Below are 18,852 nucleotides of genomic sequence, written 5' to 3' on the forward strand. Positions count from 1 at the left end.
ATTCATGTTTGATCTCAGTGAGCCTGAAATTCAAATGCTACTGAATGAAACTGTTACCACCAAGAATTTACAGAATACCTGGGAAATATCTATAAAGACAAAATTGTAATTTACTTCTAATTCATAGTGTAGGAATCTGCAGCAGAATTGAGAAAGTACATTCTGCTTCAGTGCTTTTCTTTATTCAGTTTTCTTGTTCTGTAAACAACATCACTAGCATTTGAAGCAAAAGCATTTCATAGAAGTGTAGCTATAGCTAAGGAAAGAGAGGAGGAGGGGGGCTTTCTATATTCTCCAAATATTGAGAAAGCCCTGTGTAAACTTCTGCAATTAGGTGCTTCACACACTCAGTGCTTCCACCCTCCAGTAATTGTAAACAGATCCCGGGTTCAGGGCAGCTGCTTTGCTGACTGGGCTTCTAGGCAGTCTAGTTCCCTCTCTGACTACATTCCAGGAAGTGAGGACAATAGAATAAAAAAACAGTGATTAATAGGTTTATTTAGGGACTCTCTATCTCCCTGTTGATAAGTAAAAAAATATATGGCTGCTTCAGCAGTAATTAACCCACTTGCAAAATGAGTGTTGTTTTCACAGTCATATTTATTCCAGCTAGTCTTACAATATATCCTAGTACAAGCAGCTTTTGTTCTCTTCAGACTCCACAACATATATTCAAATTTCTACTCTTAAGTATTTTGATGACATAAAATCTTCTATTTAAAATTGTCACTTTGAAACATGGTATTCTATTCATTGAGTTATTTTCGTAGTGCATGCAAATTAATTGTGTTGTTTCATCCCTTGATGTAAAATGTTAAGACAGCAGTTGCCTTACCCCCTTCCTTCCTAGTCTCATTAACACTTGAGTAAGTAGATAGACTCTCCTGATAAACTACAGAAAAATAACTTTCTAGTTACCCATGTTTGGTGTACAGCTTGGAAAAAACAAACTATTGGGGTTTTTTTGTGTTTGCTTGATTTTTCTTTTCTTATTTTAAGCAATGATTCTCTTTTGGAACTGCATTTGAAAAGGGCAAATTTCAAAGCAGTTTCACAACTATTTAAATCACCATGAAGGTAACAACATATAGTGAATTGGAAAATTTATCTGGGGGCCTTTGTGTGGTGCAGCTAGAAGGCAGCAATATTGGGATGGTCACTTCCTTCTCTGCTATGTCTGGTTTTGCTCTTTGCTATGGTGTGTTCTACAGGCATTCAGGTTTTGATACAAGTCCAGAAGGTGTCAGCCTTCACTGGTGGTGGTTCTGAGTAGAGGTGTAGATACTTCAGCTGCTGCTTTGTGCTTACAGAGCACGGGGGCTGGAAAGGGCTTCTGGTGTCTGTAAACAGACTGAGAGCAGAGACAGGGCAGCTGCAAGTGACCGAGCTACTTCACAAGTGCACTTCACACAAATTTTAGAACTTTCCAATATATGCAAGTATGGAGAATGACACAGTGATGTCCAGGCAGTGGGGTGGCTGGTGAGTTTATGGGCTGGACTGAACAGGAATTTGGCATGTTCCTGCAATGCAGATCCTTGTCTTGCAGATCAATCCTTATGCACTGATACAGCCACCTCAGGGAATGCCTCAGATACTCAGATTCCTGTGAGCTGAACTTGCTTTTATCCTCACCTTCTGTTTGAGGGGAAGCCCATGAGGTGCAGGCTGCTGGCATCCCTTTAATTAGATGTAATTGTACATTACTTATTACTGGGAACTGGGCAGGCATTGAGAAGTTGGATGAGTGTGATCAAGGATCTCAATTTCCAAGTAGAAAATGACTGCATTGCCTATTTTAATGCAGGTGCAGGTGATCAATTGGGTGCTGAAATAATTGTGGTATGTGTCCTGCATTTACTCTGGCCTGCTTTAAATCTGTTAACCTGTAGTTAATAGTTGTGTTGGCACAGAGCTGATGTTGCTTAAAAGAACACTGAAAGCAAAAAATCACTTTTCTAACCAACCAAGACAAGAAAAACATTAAGTGATGAATTTGTTTTATCAGAAATGGTTTTGCCAGCTTTGTTTGGTTAAAATTTGCAAGAATTCTTTTGTTGCTGTGGGCTTTTCTCAGCTAAAAGGCATTCCGTGCCATGTAGCTGTATGAAAGTGTAACTTTATTCTTTAACATCCTGGTCTTTCTGAATTGATGCATAAACTGGTTTCAAATTTAGGTAGCTGCTGTGGGTCAGAACTTCATTTGAATTTTTAGGTTGTCTAGGAGATATAGAAATGGGATGAGAGCCTTCCATAACCGCACACATGGAACACAAGGCTTTGCCAGCAGCCAGGCCTGGGTAATGCTGAGCCTGGGGGTGTTTGGGGATGCTGGGAGAGATGCTGGTGTTTATTGCAGAGCACTCTGGGCATCCAGAATTGCTAAATGGCTTGTGTGCAAGCTGATTTGCCCATCCTCCTTATTATTATTAAAACATTATGGTATATTAGCTTTTGTTTAGAGTAAAAGCTGACAAATGATCCTAAGAAACTTAGGGGGGGGAAAAGAAAACAAACTCTAATAAAAAAAGCCTGAAAATACCCAAACAAGAAAACCCACCTCCTCAAAACAGCCAAAGCCTTTGGAACAGAGTTTGTCATCTTTTAAAAACAAAACAAAACTCCGTTTTTGCCTTTTTTTTTGCGATCATATTTTCAGAAGGGAGATTGCCCAGAGAGGCCTGAGTTGTGGTGTTTAAACTGTTATTCCACACATGGACAGTAAACCATGGAAAAGCAAGCTAATGCAAAAGAAATGGTTTTGAGAGGTCAATGTGATAGTTTGATTTATGTTAGCACCCAGACTTGTGCTACAAGTGTTTTCATAATTGACACTTTTGGCAATTTCAAAGTGTTTACCTGTAAAAAATAACGAATTCATTTATTATGAGCTCTTATGTGTGAGTAATTTAGGAGCTTGGACTGAAATTTATTTTCTTGAGCACAAAGACATGTTGGCAATGCAAATTCTGACTCCTGAAGGGAAAAGGAAACTTACAACTTCCTGAGTTGTTTTCTTTCCAGTGTGTTGACAGATGAGGTACTTGAAAAATAGAAATTATTGAACTGGGGATAAGGAAGTAACTTGTTTGTATTTTGTGTTACAGACTTGGTTGCTGGAAGCCTTCCATGTGATCAAGCAGTACTTTCAGACAAACTAATTTTCTATTAAATGAAGTTTAATTTTGAGGTAAGGTCCTGTTTAATTTTCTTTGTTATGCATATAATGACATAAAACCTACAGTAATTTAAAAGCTTGTGCAGATTAGTATAAAATTTTCTGTAGGGAGAATGTGAAATATATACTTCTGTGACTGTGTTTATGAAGAGAGAATCTGAGCTGAAAAATAAATGTGATGAATGAACATTGAAGTGCCAAATAAATATTGTAATTAACAGCCTGGAGATTAACCTGACTATGACAGACATTGACTGTTTTGAAACAGTTGCCAGGGAGACTGGAGAATATGATCATGTAATAAGTGATTTCTCTAAGCCTTGAGAAAAAGGGCCATGCCTTTCATTGGTATGAAACAAATAGCTGAGGAGATGACTTAACTCTTTCATCTGAACACATGTAAGAGGTGGCAAAAAGAACAAGGAAAAATCATTACTGGGATAACTTCACAGATACATCACCACTTCTGTACTGTAATGCTCTCAGAAGAGAATGTCACTAAATGGTAAAATTGGCTTTGGGCAAGATGTTGATAAATCTCACCCCATGTTCTTCATCTCTTGGAGTTACTTTGACCTTGTCCACATTACTGTTCTAAATGTGGCTCTGGCTTTGACTGCTCATCTGGAAATGGAGCTTGAAATACTGAAAGGTCACTAATGGAATTTCGTCCTGCAATTCTCCATGTTTGAAAAATGTCTTCAGTGAACTTTCAAAGCAGCCTATAATTAAAGCAACGTGTCAGTTTGTATCAAAGATGTCTAAGGACAAGGTTAAATGAAGGTGGTTTAGGTACATACTGAAGTAGGCTTTGCTATGAAAAATAACAAAATGTGTGAATTTAGCTTCAGCCATTTTAAGGCTGCCGAGCTGACTTTGAGCTTAGTGGTGAGATGTGCTCTTGGTGAGCACATTTGGTGTAGGAGGGGGTTTGACTTCACATTAGCACACAGCTGGCAGTGTGCTAGACTCAGTATAATCCAACTGACACGTAATGTTTGCACACACTGTCACCCCCTGTTAAAAGTTCAGCTGTGTTTCATGATTTCTTTGTTCCTCTGTCTCTGCTGTAGAAGCAGTGGATGTTTTGGGGTTCAATCCTGTTCCCTTCTGAAATCTAGGTTTTTTCTCAAACCCTGCTCATAAATCTTTATAAGGACCACACCACCTTCTGATTTCTGTCCTTCCTTATCCAGTGTTGTGAGCTTTTTTTTACCTTGGGGAGTGCTCTTAAAGTTGGAGCTCAGTCTGTGTTGTCCTGTTCTGTGGCTGTGACAGAGATGTTAATTTGATGGGTGCAAGCACACTGTTCTTGCTGAGCTTTTCTGTTTTCATTAATGTTGCTGATTCTGGTAGTAACTGAGCTTTCTGCAGTCTCTAGCTCTAGATCTTTTTCCTTTCCTCGGTACTCTTTTTTTAAATTTTTTTTTTCTTTTTATCCCTTTATTGGTTGTTCAGAGCTCTTTTGACTGGCCATTCCCTGTTTATTTCTTCTTTTGGAAGAAATGTTCTTTTTAATAAAAAATAATTTAGTAATCAAAAAGCAGAATCTGGCATCTCTGCCCGAACCTGAGGTTCAAAAAAAAAAAATGTTTAGAGCTGGCACTCAGCCTTTGAGATGGTGAGAAATGGTGAAGTTTTGAGACATCTTGTTGTGCCTTCCCTTCCCTCTCTGTTCAGGTGCTGGCATCAGAAAATGAAGGGAGCATGCACTAAGGTCATTCAGCCTTGCTGCAGTAGCATCAGCCAAAGCATTATTATTCTAAAAATTGTAAACTATGACAGGTAATGTGTGTGTGGTAAACCATATTTGTGTGTGGTAGATCTCAGGGAGGTGATGGAGGTTGGAAGAGCAAGAAAAGGTTTTTTTTAGTGGCTATTTAAACCCATTGGAAGGAGATTGCATGATCTTTTCTCTTTGGCATGGCACCGTCTGAGTTGTAGACTGTGTGTAAACTTTCCAGCATTGCCAGGATATGGTGACAGTTCCATGTGACCCATTCCTAATGAGGGATATATGTTGGATTACAATTGCTGTCTTCACTGACATGAAGGTTTTTTTATTTTTACTATTTTTTTTGTAAACTGTTTTCTATCTCCATGATGTGAAAATTGATAAAGAGTGGTAATTTATTAAAAAAATGGTGTTAATCTCATGTTGATACCAAATTGTGATAGCTTGTGAGAAAAAATTGTCTAGATAGTCCTACAGTAGATGGAATAGAGACCTGAGTGTTTAAAGGGTAGAAACATAACTGAATTAATTATAATTTAGATTTAAGTAGTGCTTGGCTTTGTTTTGAATTCTCCTGCTAAAGCAGTGAACTTACCTGATCCTGAACTATATGATTTTAAAGTGCACTTCATTGTTCTGTATGTGGCTGTTTGAACATAGAAGGGATTTTAGTGCATTCTGTGCTCTTGAACAGAGTTAAAAATGGGTTATCTTGCTTAAAGAGTACCTGTAGCTGTGACTGGGACCCACTTTGCCATGCTTTCCCTAATATCAGTGACAGTCAGTCTCTAAGCTGTCAACCTGAATTTTCACTAAATAAATGAGCTCTTTACCAAGCCTCCTGTCTTTTAAATGGGCCTGCAAGAAATAACAGTTTTCCAAGTCAGAAATCTCTTTGCCTTCATCTTGAATTTGTGAGGATTCTAGGTGAGGAGTTGAGGCTTATTGTGGAGATCACAGTTTGGTTGCCAGCATGACAACCAGTTGTGGGAATCCTCCACGTTTTCTTGGCTTACTTGATAAATGGAATGCTGACTTGCTAAGACTACTCTTACATTCATTCAAATAGCATTTTATAAATGTTTAATTTTTTCTGCCTCACTTCCTGTTTAAGTGATCTGTTTTAAATAATTGAATTAATTGATTTTTGGGACAAATGGATCAAAAACCTACTGAGAGCAATTTCAGTGCCTGTTAAGTCTACCATTTCAGATAGAATCAATGAGAGCAGAGAACCATTCCATATAAACCCCATTACAGGACTGGCAAAAAATTACTGTATTTGAGCCTCACTAATTTTCTTCTGTGTAGCAAAGCTGTTTTTGAAGACTTATCAACCCCATCTAATTCTGAATGGTGATGCTGATCAGAATTATCAATGTGGATTTACTTCAGTGATTGCAGTAGCTGAGTGGATTTCATATTATTAAATAGTTCAAATTCTTTAAGAAATTAGTAAGGTTGGTTATACAGCCTGTAAGAAACTCAAGCCTGTTAGTTGCCTTCATGTTCCCTGAGGTAGATAATCAAGTAGATGTGTGTGAGGTAACTGTTGACTGCTGTTCTTCTTAAAGAAAATGATTAAAAAGTTCCTGGGCAGCATCAGATGATGTTCAGGAGGGTGAAAGGAAAGCAAAAGAAGAATCCATATATGATTTACCATGACAGTTCATCTGGGACTTTGCAATAGTGTTTCTCTGCCAAAACATGTCACTTTAGAAAAGAAGTAAAATAGAAAATGCAGAGTAATAGTTAGAGCACAGCAGGTGAACCCAAGAAGTCATGTCCTAGCTGTGTCATTAAATGACTCAGGAAAGAACTCCAAGGGATTTATTACATCTGACTTTGTGGTGCCTCCCAAGAATGGCAGGTGGAGCTCTGAAGTTTGAGTGGTGGCTTCAGTTTATGCAATGGGGAGGAAAAAAGCATTGAATTGAGTGTGCTCAGAGGTTGTAGACCTAGGCATAAAAGCTTTAAAATTGTCCTTCAAAACATTACAGTATTTAAGCAGTTGAAAATAGTGTGAATATACAGAACTGTTCTAGCCTGGATTTAACAGCCCATTTTCTAGTTCAGCCTGTTCTTAGTGTGATTTAGAATCTAGGTGAAATGTTTCAAATAGTCATATCTGCTGCTTTGGAAAATCAGTTTTCTATCAGCCAGACCTTTCAAAAGAATAGGGACTATTTTTAATCATCATTTATTTTTCTTATCCTATAATTTACATAGGTGCTACAGATTGGATAATATATTTGAAGCTGTATAAACAAATATCTCCCACTGTAAGCAAGTTGCAGTGCTTGAGGTGGACCTAGATTTACCTTATAGGAGTTGAGTTTAAAAAAATAAAGCACCCCTCTAAAACCCAACAAACCCTTTAAAAAGAGGGAAAAACAAACCCACACCAAATACAAATGTCATCTATACATCAGATACCATTTTAGTAATAGTCTGTGCACATATTTACTCCAGTCCTCCCAAGGACTCTGGGGGAGGAGCCTGGCCAAAGGATGTGATTCTCTTCTGGTTTCTACAGAAACTCATGCTTCTGGTTTTGCTTTTCTCGTGCTGTCTTCTTGCAAAATAGGAAAACAAAGTCTGGAAGGCCTCTTCAAAGACGTGTCACTGACTGCCACAGTGAAGGCTCTTGCTGCTGAGCCTTGTGATTTCTGTGTTACAGCTAGCTCCAGTCAAGCTCTTGGCTTATCTTATCTAAAAGCTGTTTCAGCTCTGTCTGGGACAGTGACATTCCTTCTGTAGTTCTTGTAATTCATACTTCCTTTTGAAGATTTATACAAGCAAGTTAGTTTGCAAATATGCCTTTTGACTTAAAAAGCAAGCTGAAGTTCAGTTGCTAATAAGCTGACTGTCCTATAAACAACTCTTAATTAGACCCAAATATTTTGGTCTCTTACATAATTCTGCTTAAGGGAACTTCCTTGCTGGGCTCTTAGCAAAAGAGATGCTGTTGCTGAATGACTATAAAGCATGGACTGAGAATGGTATCTATTAATGCTAATAATTACAGCCTGCTCTCATAGTTACCTTTCAAAGCTTGTCCTGGTTCATTCTTGTTTTGCTGTGGGGATTTTTTTTCCAAGTAGTTTGTTTGTGAAATTTAGTGCTGCATGCTACAGCTAAATGCAGTAAATTTTTCCTGAGATTCTTGAAGTTTTTTAAGGCAAAAAACTTACCAGCATGTGTGGTGTGTGTATACAGCCATAGTGGTTGAGCAGGGATTTTCTTAGGGCAGGGGTGGCATGTGAGAGTTCTTGCATTTTAATTGTCTGTGCATGCTTGCAAACAGAATAAACCATGTTTGGTGCTGCACAGTGTTAAGTTCCCTGTATTCTAACCAGTGGAAGGAAGGGTTATGCTTTTTTGGTTGCTTGTTCAAACATCAAGAGTTCTGATCAGCCACCCAGACAGTGTGTGGTGTCTGAGGTTGTCAGGCTGCTTCTGGACCCTCCAATTGATATCTTTGTACTTGCTGCCCATTTAGAACTTCAGCTTTTCCTCTCTTGGTTTACTGCTCTTACCTTCTGCTTTAAGCTGATTAGAGGGAAACTAAGAGATATTGTTTTGTTTCCTTTCTGACCAGAAGAGATTCTAACCTTAATGACAAGACAACTTCCAGTCCAGTGCTTACAAATGTGATATTTGTGCATGAGTGATAGTTACCCCTGAAAGCACCTCACTACACCGTTCCCAGTGGAATGGCAACAAGCAGTGATGAGATCTTCACAGTGTCTTGTGCAGCAAGGAGTTGATGATGGCCTTGCTGTGACATGTGAGCATACATTTCAGGCATACAACCCACAGAGGATAGCTTGGTTCCTATACTGGATAATCAACTTAGTCTCAGAAATACTGTTAATGTCAGCCCTTAAGAGATTGTGGTATAAATGAGTTACAGATGGACAGTGCTGGAGCACTGAAGGGAGGGCTCCTTGAAAGGTGCAGTGTCACCTCTTTTATGGTAAGATGCCAACACAGGTGCCATTGTGAGTTCAGAGTAAAATGGGTGTTGTTACTCTCTGTGCCTGTCTGCCTGCCTTGTGCTTCCATTATGCTTGATTTTTGAAAGGTGATGCTTTCATTTGCATTCATAATTTTGGAAGCACACAAAGCTATCAGTTCTGCTGGGTTTGTACTTCAGAGAGCATTTTGCTCACAGAGGTCTTAGCAGGCACCAGTCCACTAAACAAATAGAATTAGATGTTCAGCCTCTGTGAACAACACAAAATGTCATCTGTCCTGTACTGCTGGTCCCCAGTGCCAGCAGGTAGTTGGTAGGAATACTGAAAAGAGTGGAGGACTTGTGTTCCATTGGATTTTGTTACAAAGTTAGTCTAGTATAAAAACACGTAGCTTTGCCTTTACCAGCATGTACACATACAGGCTTTGAGGCTGTGGCAGTCTCATGACCTAGATTTGTGTTTGCTCAAGCTTGAATGAACCAGTTAAGAAATATCTCCAGGGAGACAGACCTTTACTAAATCATGGCAGAGCTTTGCTTTAACCATAGCACTGGCAGTGACAACTTTGCTTTAGCTGGGTGGGTGTGGTCCGTGTCTGGCACTGGCAGTGGTGGCTGTTCCACCTTTGCTTGGTTGTGAAATGCAGCTGGTTCTGGGCTATGTGTTACCTCAGCTCACTTGGCAAGGATGGGAAATGCACATGCCCTCGTAGCACTGAGCTGACATTGTGCATTCTCTGTTTGCTTAGCATTGCACTTCAGAATATGCAGATAAAATCATGGCCTTGTCAGCTCAGACACCATAGATATGAGGGTAGGAATGGTACAAATTAATCCAGGTGAGTGGGTAAATGATCAGGGAGGTCAGTGTGCCCTGTCTGGTCTCCCCTCTAAATCCCCCTTCTCCCTGCATCTTTGTTTTACTGTTTTGTTTTATTTTATTTTATGTTTTTGGCTTGAGGGTAGTTGATACCTGTTGAAATTGTGATACAAACTTCTGTCCTTGTCAGTATTGGGAGAAATAGCTATTTACCTTGTGTTGCATGTGTCTTGAGAGGCCGTGTAAAATGCTTGTTGGGATAAGTTTGCTGCCCCTTGCTTTGTCTGTGTCCAGCAGCTGATGAGCTCAGTGCCACCTTCCCAGCCCAGCAGAGCTGGACTCTCAGGTACAATTTGGTTTCTTGGGAAACCTTTTCTGGAGTTTCTGTAATTTTGGTTTTATCATGTTTGTTATCTCAGCAAGGAAGGTGTTGTGGAATGGAGACCTGTTTTGTACATTACCTGAGGCTTACATTCAGAGTATTGGTTTGACTTGTGAAATTTTCGCTAGTGTTGAGTTGGATGCTACACTGGTTTAGTACTCTGTTAATGACCAAAAATCATGGAAGTTCTCTAATTAGGGCAAGTCTGAACCTGATAATATGTGCGTCATCCAATGCTTTTAACATTTTAACATAGATGCATTCACAAACAGCAGACAAAACTCATTTTTGCATATTGTTAGAGAAGGCTTTTTAAGAGGCTGGTTGGGAAAGCCATTTGTTGGTGAAGCTGGAGTGGAACAAGGAAGTTTGAGAGTAAATCCATGCAAAAACTGTTCATTTACTGTGGTAGCACAGACAGTGTATAGAAATTACTATTTAGTTAGAAAATACCCTTCTAGAAATTAGTGTTGGAACTGATGGAGGAAGAGATGCAGTAGGATATGAATAAATTCATTTGTTACTCAGCTTTGGCAGTCCTACTAGATGTTGGTTAGTTCTGTTTTGCTCCTCTTGAATGACACCAGGAGTAAAAGCAATTTTAAATTAATTTCCAGTGGAAATTAAGGGTGGGGGTGTGTGTTGTTTTGGCATCAACTTTCTTCCTGTTAATTTGGGAACATTTCTCAAACAAATATGTTGGAGCCTTTGTTCAAAATATTAGTTTGTGACTTGCAGTAGGCAACTTACAGATTTATTTCATAAAATAAAATATATTTAATACCTTTTAATATATAATAATACTTAATATTTTTTTATATATAATAATAAAATTAATATCTTTTTATATATAAGTGTTTCATCAAATAACTTTTTTTGTATTTAATGTTCAGATGGTTTCACTGAAAACACCTACTTTACAAGGTATGAAGAGATGTTTAGTTTTGTAAATATCGGTCCTTAGATTTTCAGAATTTTCAGATTTTTCTCTTCATTTTTTTAATGAAGAGAAATTATTAAAGAAAAATATTTTACCTGCTCATGGAGTATGTATCTGTTCTAAGGCCACACCTTTGTGATTTATGTAACAGCATCCCAGCTCTGGTGAGAATGTAGGCAGGCAGAGAGCTTTGGGGAGGACGCAGTGGCTCGGGTGAGACTTACAGGAGGCTGTGCAGATGGAAGGAGGTGTCTGCTGGAGCTCTGTCCTGCTAGGGCCAGGGAGCAGAGCCCAGGGTGCCCCAGCTGGGGCAGTGTTTGCCTCCTGCTGCCATGGATGTTCTGGCTGAGGGTGTGTAATCACTCCTTAACCCAGAGGCACACGTTCCTCCAGCCTGAAGTTACTTTTAAGAACCTTATTGCTGCCTCATTCTTGTTTTACTTTTCAGTCCTTCATAACCTCTTGGGAAAATATCTTATTACTTTACTTTATATCTTATTATCTTGGATAATATGTGTTTGAAATACTTGTGCTTGTTTGCTTTGTTGGTGAGGTATCTCTGTGAGCACACCAAGGCCTGCTCATTTAATTCAAGCACTGCTTAGAATTCTGTTTTGTTCAGATGTTCCAGAACGTGAGCCCCGTGATGGTTCAGCTCAAGGCTTTGACATGCACACTCTGATATATATCTGCAGGCACTGGGTTCTCTGAGTTATGCTCTGTGGCTTTTTTAAGAGCTCAAAGCTGCTGCTATTCCTCCCAAAGCTGTCAGATTCATAATTTATTATTCCTGTCTCCCACCTTACAAGCACAGATTAGTCACAGTCTGATTTAGAAATTTCCTACTTTATTACTCACAGAGAATTAGACAGTACCAAGCAAACTGTTCCATGTAAAATTTTCTTAATTTTCAGAATCCTTTTAAGTTTTGGTCAGCCGTTCCACAGACAGAGTGATTTTGGGGGAACAGAGAGTCCATTACTTGCACAGAGAAATATTTAAATGATGTGAATCAATGTATAGAAGATAAAGGGAATGTGGATGATATTTTCCCCTTGTTTTTCTCTGTGATCTCAGCCCTTTTTCTTGACCAAGTTCTTAGATCTTTTGAGAAAAAACAGCTGTCCTGTTCTGGCTGTTACCCAGGAGATGGAAACTGCCTATCCCATTTATTACTGAAAGCCAAATGGAGAGATTTAGAGCCTGAGGATAATCTGGAGGAGGCAAATAAAAACCTTTTTCTTGAGTTTGAGAAGATACTATTGGAGGAAGCTGATAAGTCATGAGCTCTTTTTCAGATGAAGCATCCTTTGGTGTCTCTGAAACCAAGAACACTGAACTGAAGGAAACCAGACCACTGATATATTTAGGTCTTTCCTTCTTTGAGTTGAATCTGACCCTGGAAAAAAAAAATAGGAGTGGTGGTGGGAGCACACAGTAACAGGTTCCCAACTTGTAAAAGTGCATTAAAGATATCAGGGATAAATTTGTATATCTATTTATATAGGGAAGGGAAAAAACATTCTTTTGCAAAGTGGAGAACCTTAGTTGAAAACTTGTATGAAGGAGAGCCATCCAAAATGTAGAAATAGTAAAAAGAAAAGTAAAAATGGAGCAGCTTAGCTGTGGATGTTGTGGACTCCCATTTTATGGAGCTTTGTCAGAATGGATTAAATGAGCATCTGGTAGGGACAGCATGGGGATGCATCATTTTACAATGCAAGGCACTATGCTAGGCTGCCTTGTGATGTTCTTTCTGCCACACACGTTTATGGGGTGCACCATCACAAAGTGAAAACACTAAAAAGCTGAAAACCGAAACAATGTACTTTTAAAAGAACATTCTCTAAGACACAGGACCCCTGCTTGTTTTTAAGTTAGCCAGCAGAGCATTGTGTCACACTAACAGAGTACACCTTGCTGCCAGGAAGCCATGGCCCTGTTGCCTTTACTGAAAGCTGGTGAGATGAATCCCATGGCTGGGGTGTCACTCTCAGTGGCTTCTGGCACTTCAGAAGGGACAGGAGTGAGGAGAGGGGAGGTGTAACCCCCTACATCAGGAGAGGGTGCCAAGAGCTGGATCTGAAGAATGGCTGTGAGCAGGTTGAAAGCCTGTGGAGAAGAATCAGAGTGTGAGGAAACAAAACCTCGTGGTGGGTGTCTGCTGCAGGGGAGCCACTGACACAGTGCTGGTCCTGCTGGGGCACTGCAGCCACTGCTGCAGCTGCTGGAGAAGCAGCACTGTGAGCCTGGGCAGTGCAGGGCCCCAGGGAGTGCAGAGAGGGGAACCTGTGCAGCAGGTGATGGACATCCCTTCAGGGTGATCCTGGTGGCCAGCAGGGCTCAGCAGGGCTGCTGGGTTTGGAGGCACTCTGGTCTGGCAGTGTGAGAGATGTGGGTCAGATGAAGAGGAACGTCAGGCCCCTGATCTTGAGGCAAACAAGCTTCTAGCTCTTCAAGTTAGTCACTAGGATCCCCTAGGAAAGTCCTGTTTTAAAACACACACATCAATTTATGCAGAAATTATTTGGGGATTCTAGTGCATTCTGTATTTATGGAGAATGGATTTAAGTTCTGGTGAGTTCTTGGAGATGATTGTGGAAAGTCAGGTGATGGAAGAATGGTTTGGACTGTTAAAACAGCAAGGGAAGACACTGGAGACAAAATCCAGACTATCTACAAAATGAAAGAATACAAAAAGCATCTGTAGCTTCCTGTTTCTGTAAAAAAATGCTGTCAGATTTGGTGTAGTTTTTAAATACAGCTGAAATGAAAAATAACTCATTCTTGAAGCTCTCTGTAGCTGTGCAATAGGCTAAAAACATCTAGCAGGTCTATGTGGAGACTTGAGAAAAACCATAACACTATATTGCACATTTCAGAATCTTCAGGAAAGAGTAGTTATGTGCTAAGAAAATCCTACTTTTGATGAAGTAGTTATTTTAAGCTGTTGGTTACAAGCTGGTCTAGATGATCTAATACAAATGTGTTGAGAGAAAAAGAATTTTCTGTCAGCAGTAAATATGTTGCTGATATACCCAGTAAGTGTGTTGGCTTTTTATGCACCATTTTAACCTTTCTCAAAGAAAGTATGAACATTTAGTATGTGTACACAAGTTTTTGAAAAATGAATTTCCATTACACCAAGAAAAATACATGTTTTGGCTAGTTTCTATCTTAATGATCTTAATGAGACTTTATATAGAAGTGCAATTGAATAAATGCAATTTTACTGAACTAGTTTCATTTGTTTAATGAAAAGCTGATTATATTAAAGCATTAAATGAAAAACTAAGCAACAATACCACTACTGCTTTTTCAGGTGCTTTAGTAGGAACTTGCAAGTGACTTGGCACCATGGTGGCTCTGTCCCTGAAGATCTGTGTCCGCCAGTGCAACGTGGTGAAGACGATGCAGTTTGAGCCGTCCACCGCCGTGTACGACGCGTGCCGCGTGATCCGAGAGCGAGTGCCCGAGGCTCAGACAGGGCAGGGTGAGCTCTCAATTCTCCTTCCTCGCTCCACTGCCTGAAGTGAAATGGACATGAACCCAGAAAGGGTTTTTGACATTGTCCCGTTTCTTCATTTATTTTTTATGTTGGAGAGTGTTGAATTTGCAGGCAACCCTGACGTGGGAAGAGATGAGAACCTTGACTCCATGTTCAGAAGACTGATTTATTATTTTATTATATTAAAAGAAATATATTAAAAGAAAATTATATATTAAAACTACACTAAAAGAATAGAAGAAAGGATTCATCAGAAGGCTAGAAAGGAATAGAAAAGAATAGAATGATAATAAAATCTTGTGACTGACCAGAGAGTCTGAGACAGCTGGAACCAGCTTCAAACATTTCTCTTGGCACATTTTGGAGATGCCCAGCCATCCTTTTGTAATTTGTGCTGTCGCTTCCTTTGCTGAGGCATAAAATAAGTCTGTGCAGATTTTCTTAGAACACTTTGCCAGAAACACTGCTTTAAGTAGGCAATACCAAACAAAATGCTCCAACAAGGAAAGCAATTTCTCATCTTTAAGGCAAACAAGATATTTATTTAAGAAATCTAAAACCATCCGTTGTAGGAAAACCTTTGTCAGGACGAAAGGAAGAAAAACAACTGTTGTCAAAACCCAAAACTCTCTGACTGCCCTAGAAGACTCAAAACCCTAGCAACGAGCTCAAAGACCTTAGCACAAAATCAAAGACACCTGCACCTTCAATTTTAACCCATAGAAACAATTAGCAACTTTGAGTGAAGATTTACAAGCCACAAAAGTTTAAGTAAAATGATAACTAACTTGTCACAAAGTGAAAAAGTAAAATTTTAAAGTTTTTAAAATGGAAGCTCAAAAAGCAAAATAAAAAAATCTAATAATATCCTGTCCTTCTTCTTGCCCTCCATCTTCTGCTATAATAGTGACACTTCTAAATTAGTTTAAAGACAAACTCTCTAACATAAATAATAAGTATTAAAAATTATTATAAATAAAGTACACATAGTTTCTAGTATAAAAAACTAACACCACTCCTAAAGCAGTCAGTGTGCCTCAACCCAACCTGCTAAATAAACATCAACAAGTCAAAAAAAGAATGTATTAAATTTAAAAAAAACCTTAAAAACCAAAGCTAAAAAATCTCAACTTCTTCTTCAATCGCAAAATCAAAAAAAAACAACTCTTTAATACCTCAAAAGCCATTTCAGCAACACAAAACCCAAGGCTGGTGTCCCTGGGTGGGCACGACTCTTTGAGCTCTTTTCTGGGGTTTTGAGTCTTCTAGGGCAGTCAGAGAAATGTTTTGGGTTTTGACAGTTGTTTTTCTTCCTTTCGTCCTGACAAAGGTTTTCCTACAACGGATGGTTTTAGATTTCTTAAATAAATATCTTGTTTGCCTTAAAGATGAGAAATTGCTTTCCTTGTTGGAGCATTTTGTTTGGTATTGCCTACTTAAAGCAGTGTTTCTGGCAAAGTGTTCTAAGAAAATCTGCACAGACTTATTTTATGCCTCAGCAAAGGAAGCGACAGCACAAATTACAAAAGGATGGCTGGGCATCTCCAAAATGTGCCAAGAGAAATGTTTGAAGCTGGTTAATAACTAAAGTCACCCTGCTGTGCATACCATAGTTACCATGGTGCTCCATGTTAGCCAGATGTAACTCTCTGTACCTACTGAGCAAATTAGGTGAATGCAGACTGGGAAACACCATGGACAAAAGATCTGGTTCTAACACAGCCAAAGTTGTCAGAAAATTCAGATACTTCAAAGCCCTTTGGTGCTGCATTGGATATCATGCTACCAGAATGCAATTCTTAAAGCAGGTTGTTCATTGAGGTTTAAGCTCTCAAACTCTACAGCCATTTCAAAAATCTTGTTAGAAAAACTTGCTAGTAATGGACTTCATTACTATTATTGAGAATTGCTTCAGTTTTCAGATAAAAGTTGTGCATTTTTACCATGCTGGTCTCTCAAGGCAGTGATTGTAGACAGCTGTTGAATTTGGAGAAGTTGAGTGATAAATATCCCTGAACATCATGAACCTCAAAGAAAAGCCAAGGAGTCCTCAGATTTTATAGCAGGGTTTTTCCTTTACTTATGGTTGCAGTGCACAGTCTTCAATAAAAGATTGAGTGATGAACAGAAATGTTTCCAACACATCCTTTCCCTTTCTTGGTGGCTGTTAAAATGTGTGTGTTTGCCTGTTAGTTCAGGAGACTCACAGTGGTGCAGAACAGTTGACAAACTGGTTCTGCACGATAAAAAATGTCCTTATGCCTGTCAGCTGTGCCCATTTCACTTCTCCCACAAGCCTGGTCCCAGCACAAAGGTGACCATGATTTTCATGTGCACTTGCACAGCTCCTGCTGTTTCATTTCCAGGTGCATGCACCACAAATGAGTATCAGAGCACTCTGTGCTTCCTTGGTACTTCTGTGCTCTGGGCACTTTGTCTGCTCCTAAAGGTCACAACCCATTTATAGGCACAAATTCTGGAATCTTACAAATCTTACAGAAGTGATTGTGTATTGAATCTGTATCATAAATGTCCCTATATGTACAGATCACTTGACCTTTCAGGGGAGTTTTTAATTAGGGTCAGCAGGGAAAGTTTTTCATCTTACTTAGTTGTTTATGGAAGGGCTCTTCCTTTTAAATTGGGTCTCTGTAAGTCAGTTGCACTTCTATCAATTATGTTTAAGGTCTTTTATATAATTGCATAAGTAATCATGTGTTTAAGGTAAATGCTGTTAAATGTAAATTATTACTATGCATGGCATTTAAGGATGAAATATTACCAAAAAATTGTAGGTATTTTTACCTGGCTTTCTGGCCAAAGGGTCCTGACACATGGCTGACAGTAACAAGGTGGGGCCCAGAGCTGCTGCAGCAGACTCTGCACTGCTGGCCATGAGAAGAGGCATTAGCCTAACCTGCAGAGCTGCAAACAGAGCAGGCTCAGCTGCTGAGTGGCTGGTTGTTGTTTGTGAAGTATAATCTGCATTGATTCTTCATGCATGTGGATAGGCCTTAAATTAACAGTCATAATGCTTCGTTTTGTGTATCTGGAGTTTAGGCCTTAAATTAACAGTCATGATGATTCATTTTGTGTATCTGGAGTTTAGTCTTTGAAACCTAAGCCTGGGTTTGGTTTTGTGTGGCAGTGAAAATTTTATCATTTACTTCTGAAAGAATCAATTGACATTGTTTATTGTCATTGTTTAGCCTTCAAAAATACAAGTTTTTGCTGTGTTTGCCATGAGTATAATTCTAGAAGCCTTCTATATTTTTAAATAGCTAAACCTGAATCATCTACCCAAAAGATTCCCAAGTTTATAATAAACTCATTTTGTGGAGGGTTGAAAGCAAACTGTGTTTTGAAAATAGAGCTGCTGCCTGAAATAGTACACTGTGGTTAAGGCCAAACTTGCTCATATTTTTGGCTAGTCAATTCCAAAGCAGGACCTGTGAGCATTTAAAACAGGTTGTCTCAAAAAAAAGTAGTTATAAATATAATACACAGAAGATGTGACATGTGAGGATGTGATGGCACAGTGAAGCTTTTTTCCAAGCCTTCTGTAAAGCCTAATGTACCCTGCTATCTGCTACTAAACTAAATTTTTCATGAAGCACAGAAAAATATTCTATCCAAGGTTACTAAGAATGGAAGGTAAATGTAATGTAGGCTTAACCCTGAATCTGAATAGCCCTGAATGAAACCATGTTGGCTTTATCAGGTTTGGTGTTTTTCAATGTGCCTCTGTCTGTTCTGTCCCACAGCCTCTGACTATGGATTGTTCTTGTCAGATGATGACCCTCGGAAAGGGATCTGGCTGGAGGCTGGGAGGACCCTGGATTACTACATGCTGAGAAATGGGGTATGCTGCGAGTCTCTTGCTTCCTGCATCACCGTGTTCTTAGAAATCTTGTATCCTAAACAGCAAGAAGAATGTGCAGCATTTGGAGGGCTGGGGGGGTCTGAGTCTGTTCCTGAACTTGACCCGGTCCTCTTCCTTGCTGTGCCTCAGAGATCAGTTTTTTCCTGCACTCAGATTGTGATCATGAGCAATGTGGTCAGTAGTGTCTTCAGAGAATGATTAACAGAAAGTTGAAAAATAACTTTGGTTATATCCTTTATATTTGACATGACCTTGTGTTAGAGGTGGTTTCTTGTGTGCTGGAGGTGGTGAGGTCACACTGGCTCCTGTTCTGGCCAGCTTGCTGCAGCCACAGCATTGCAGTCCTTTGGAAATGCTGGACTAGATTGCACAGCACAAGGGTACTTTGGTCTATCCTGCCCTGACTAGGTCTTGCCACTCAGAACAA

The 18,852-nt window shown here is 39.4% G+C and overlaps 1 protein-coding gene across 2 annotated transcripts in view; it reads left to right on the top strand.

The window, feature by feature from the left end:
- TLN2 (talin 2) overlaps positions 1–18,852 on the top strand; it is a 137,972-nt gene that overhangs the window by 35,286 nt on the left and 83,834 nt on the right. For both annotated transcript variants that reach the window (XM_031061004.1, XM_031061005.1), the window contains 3 exons: positions 3,108–3,190; positions 14,357–14,527; positions 18,307–18,404. In XM_031061004.1, the coding sequence (XP_030916864.1) occupies positions 14,392–14,527; positions 18,307–18,404 (234 nt within the window). In that variant the 5' untranslated portion in view covers positions 3,108–3,190; positions 14,357–14,391. The remainder of the gene's footprint in view (positions 1–3,107; positions 3,191–14,356; positions 14,528–18,306; positions 18,405–18,852) is intronic.

Source organism: Geospiza fortis, unplaced genomic scaffold (genome assembly GCF_000277835.1).
Source record: "Geospiza fortis unplaced genomic scaffold, GeoFor_1.0 scaffold317, whole genome shotgun sequence".
Classification (NCBI taxonomy): domain Eukaryota; kingdom Metazoa; phylum Chordata; class Aves; order Passeriformes; family Thraupidae; genus Geospiza; species Geospiza fortis.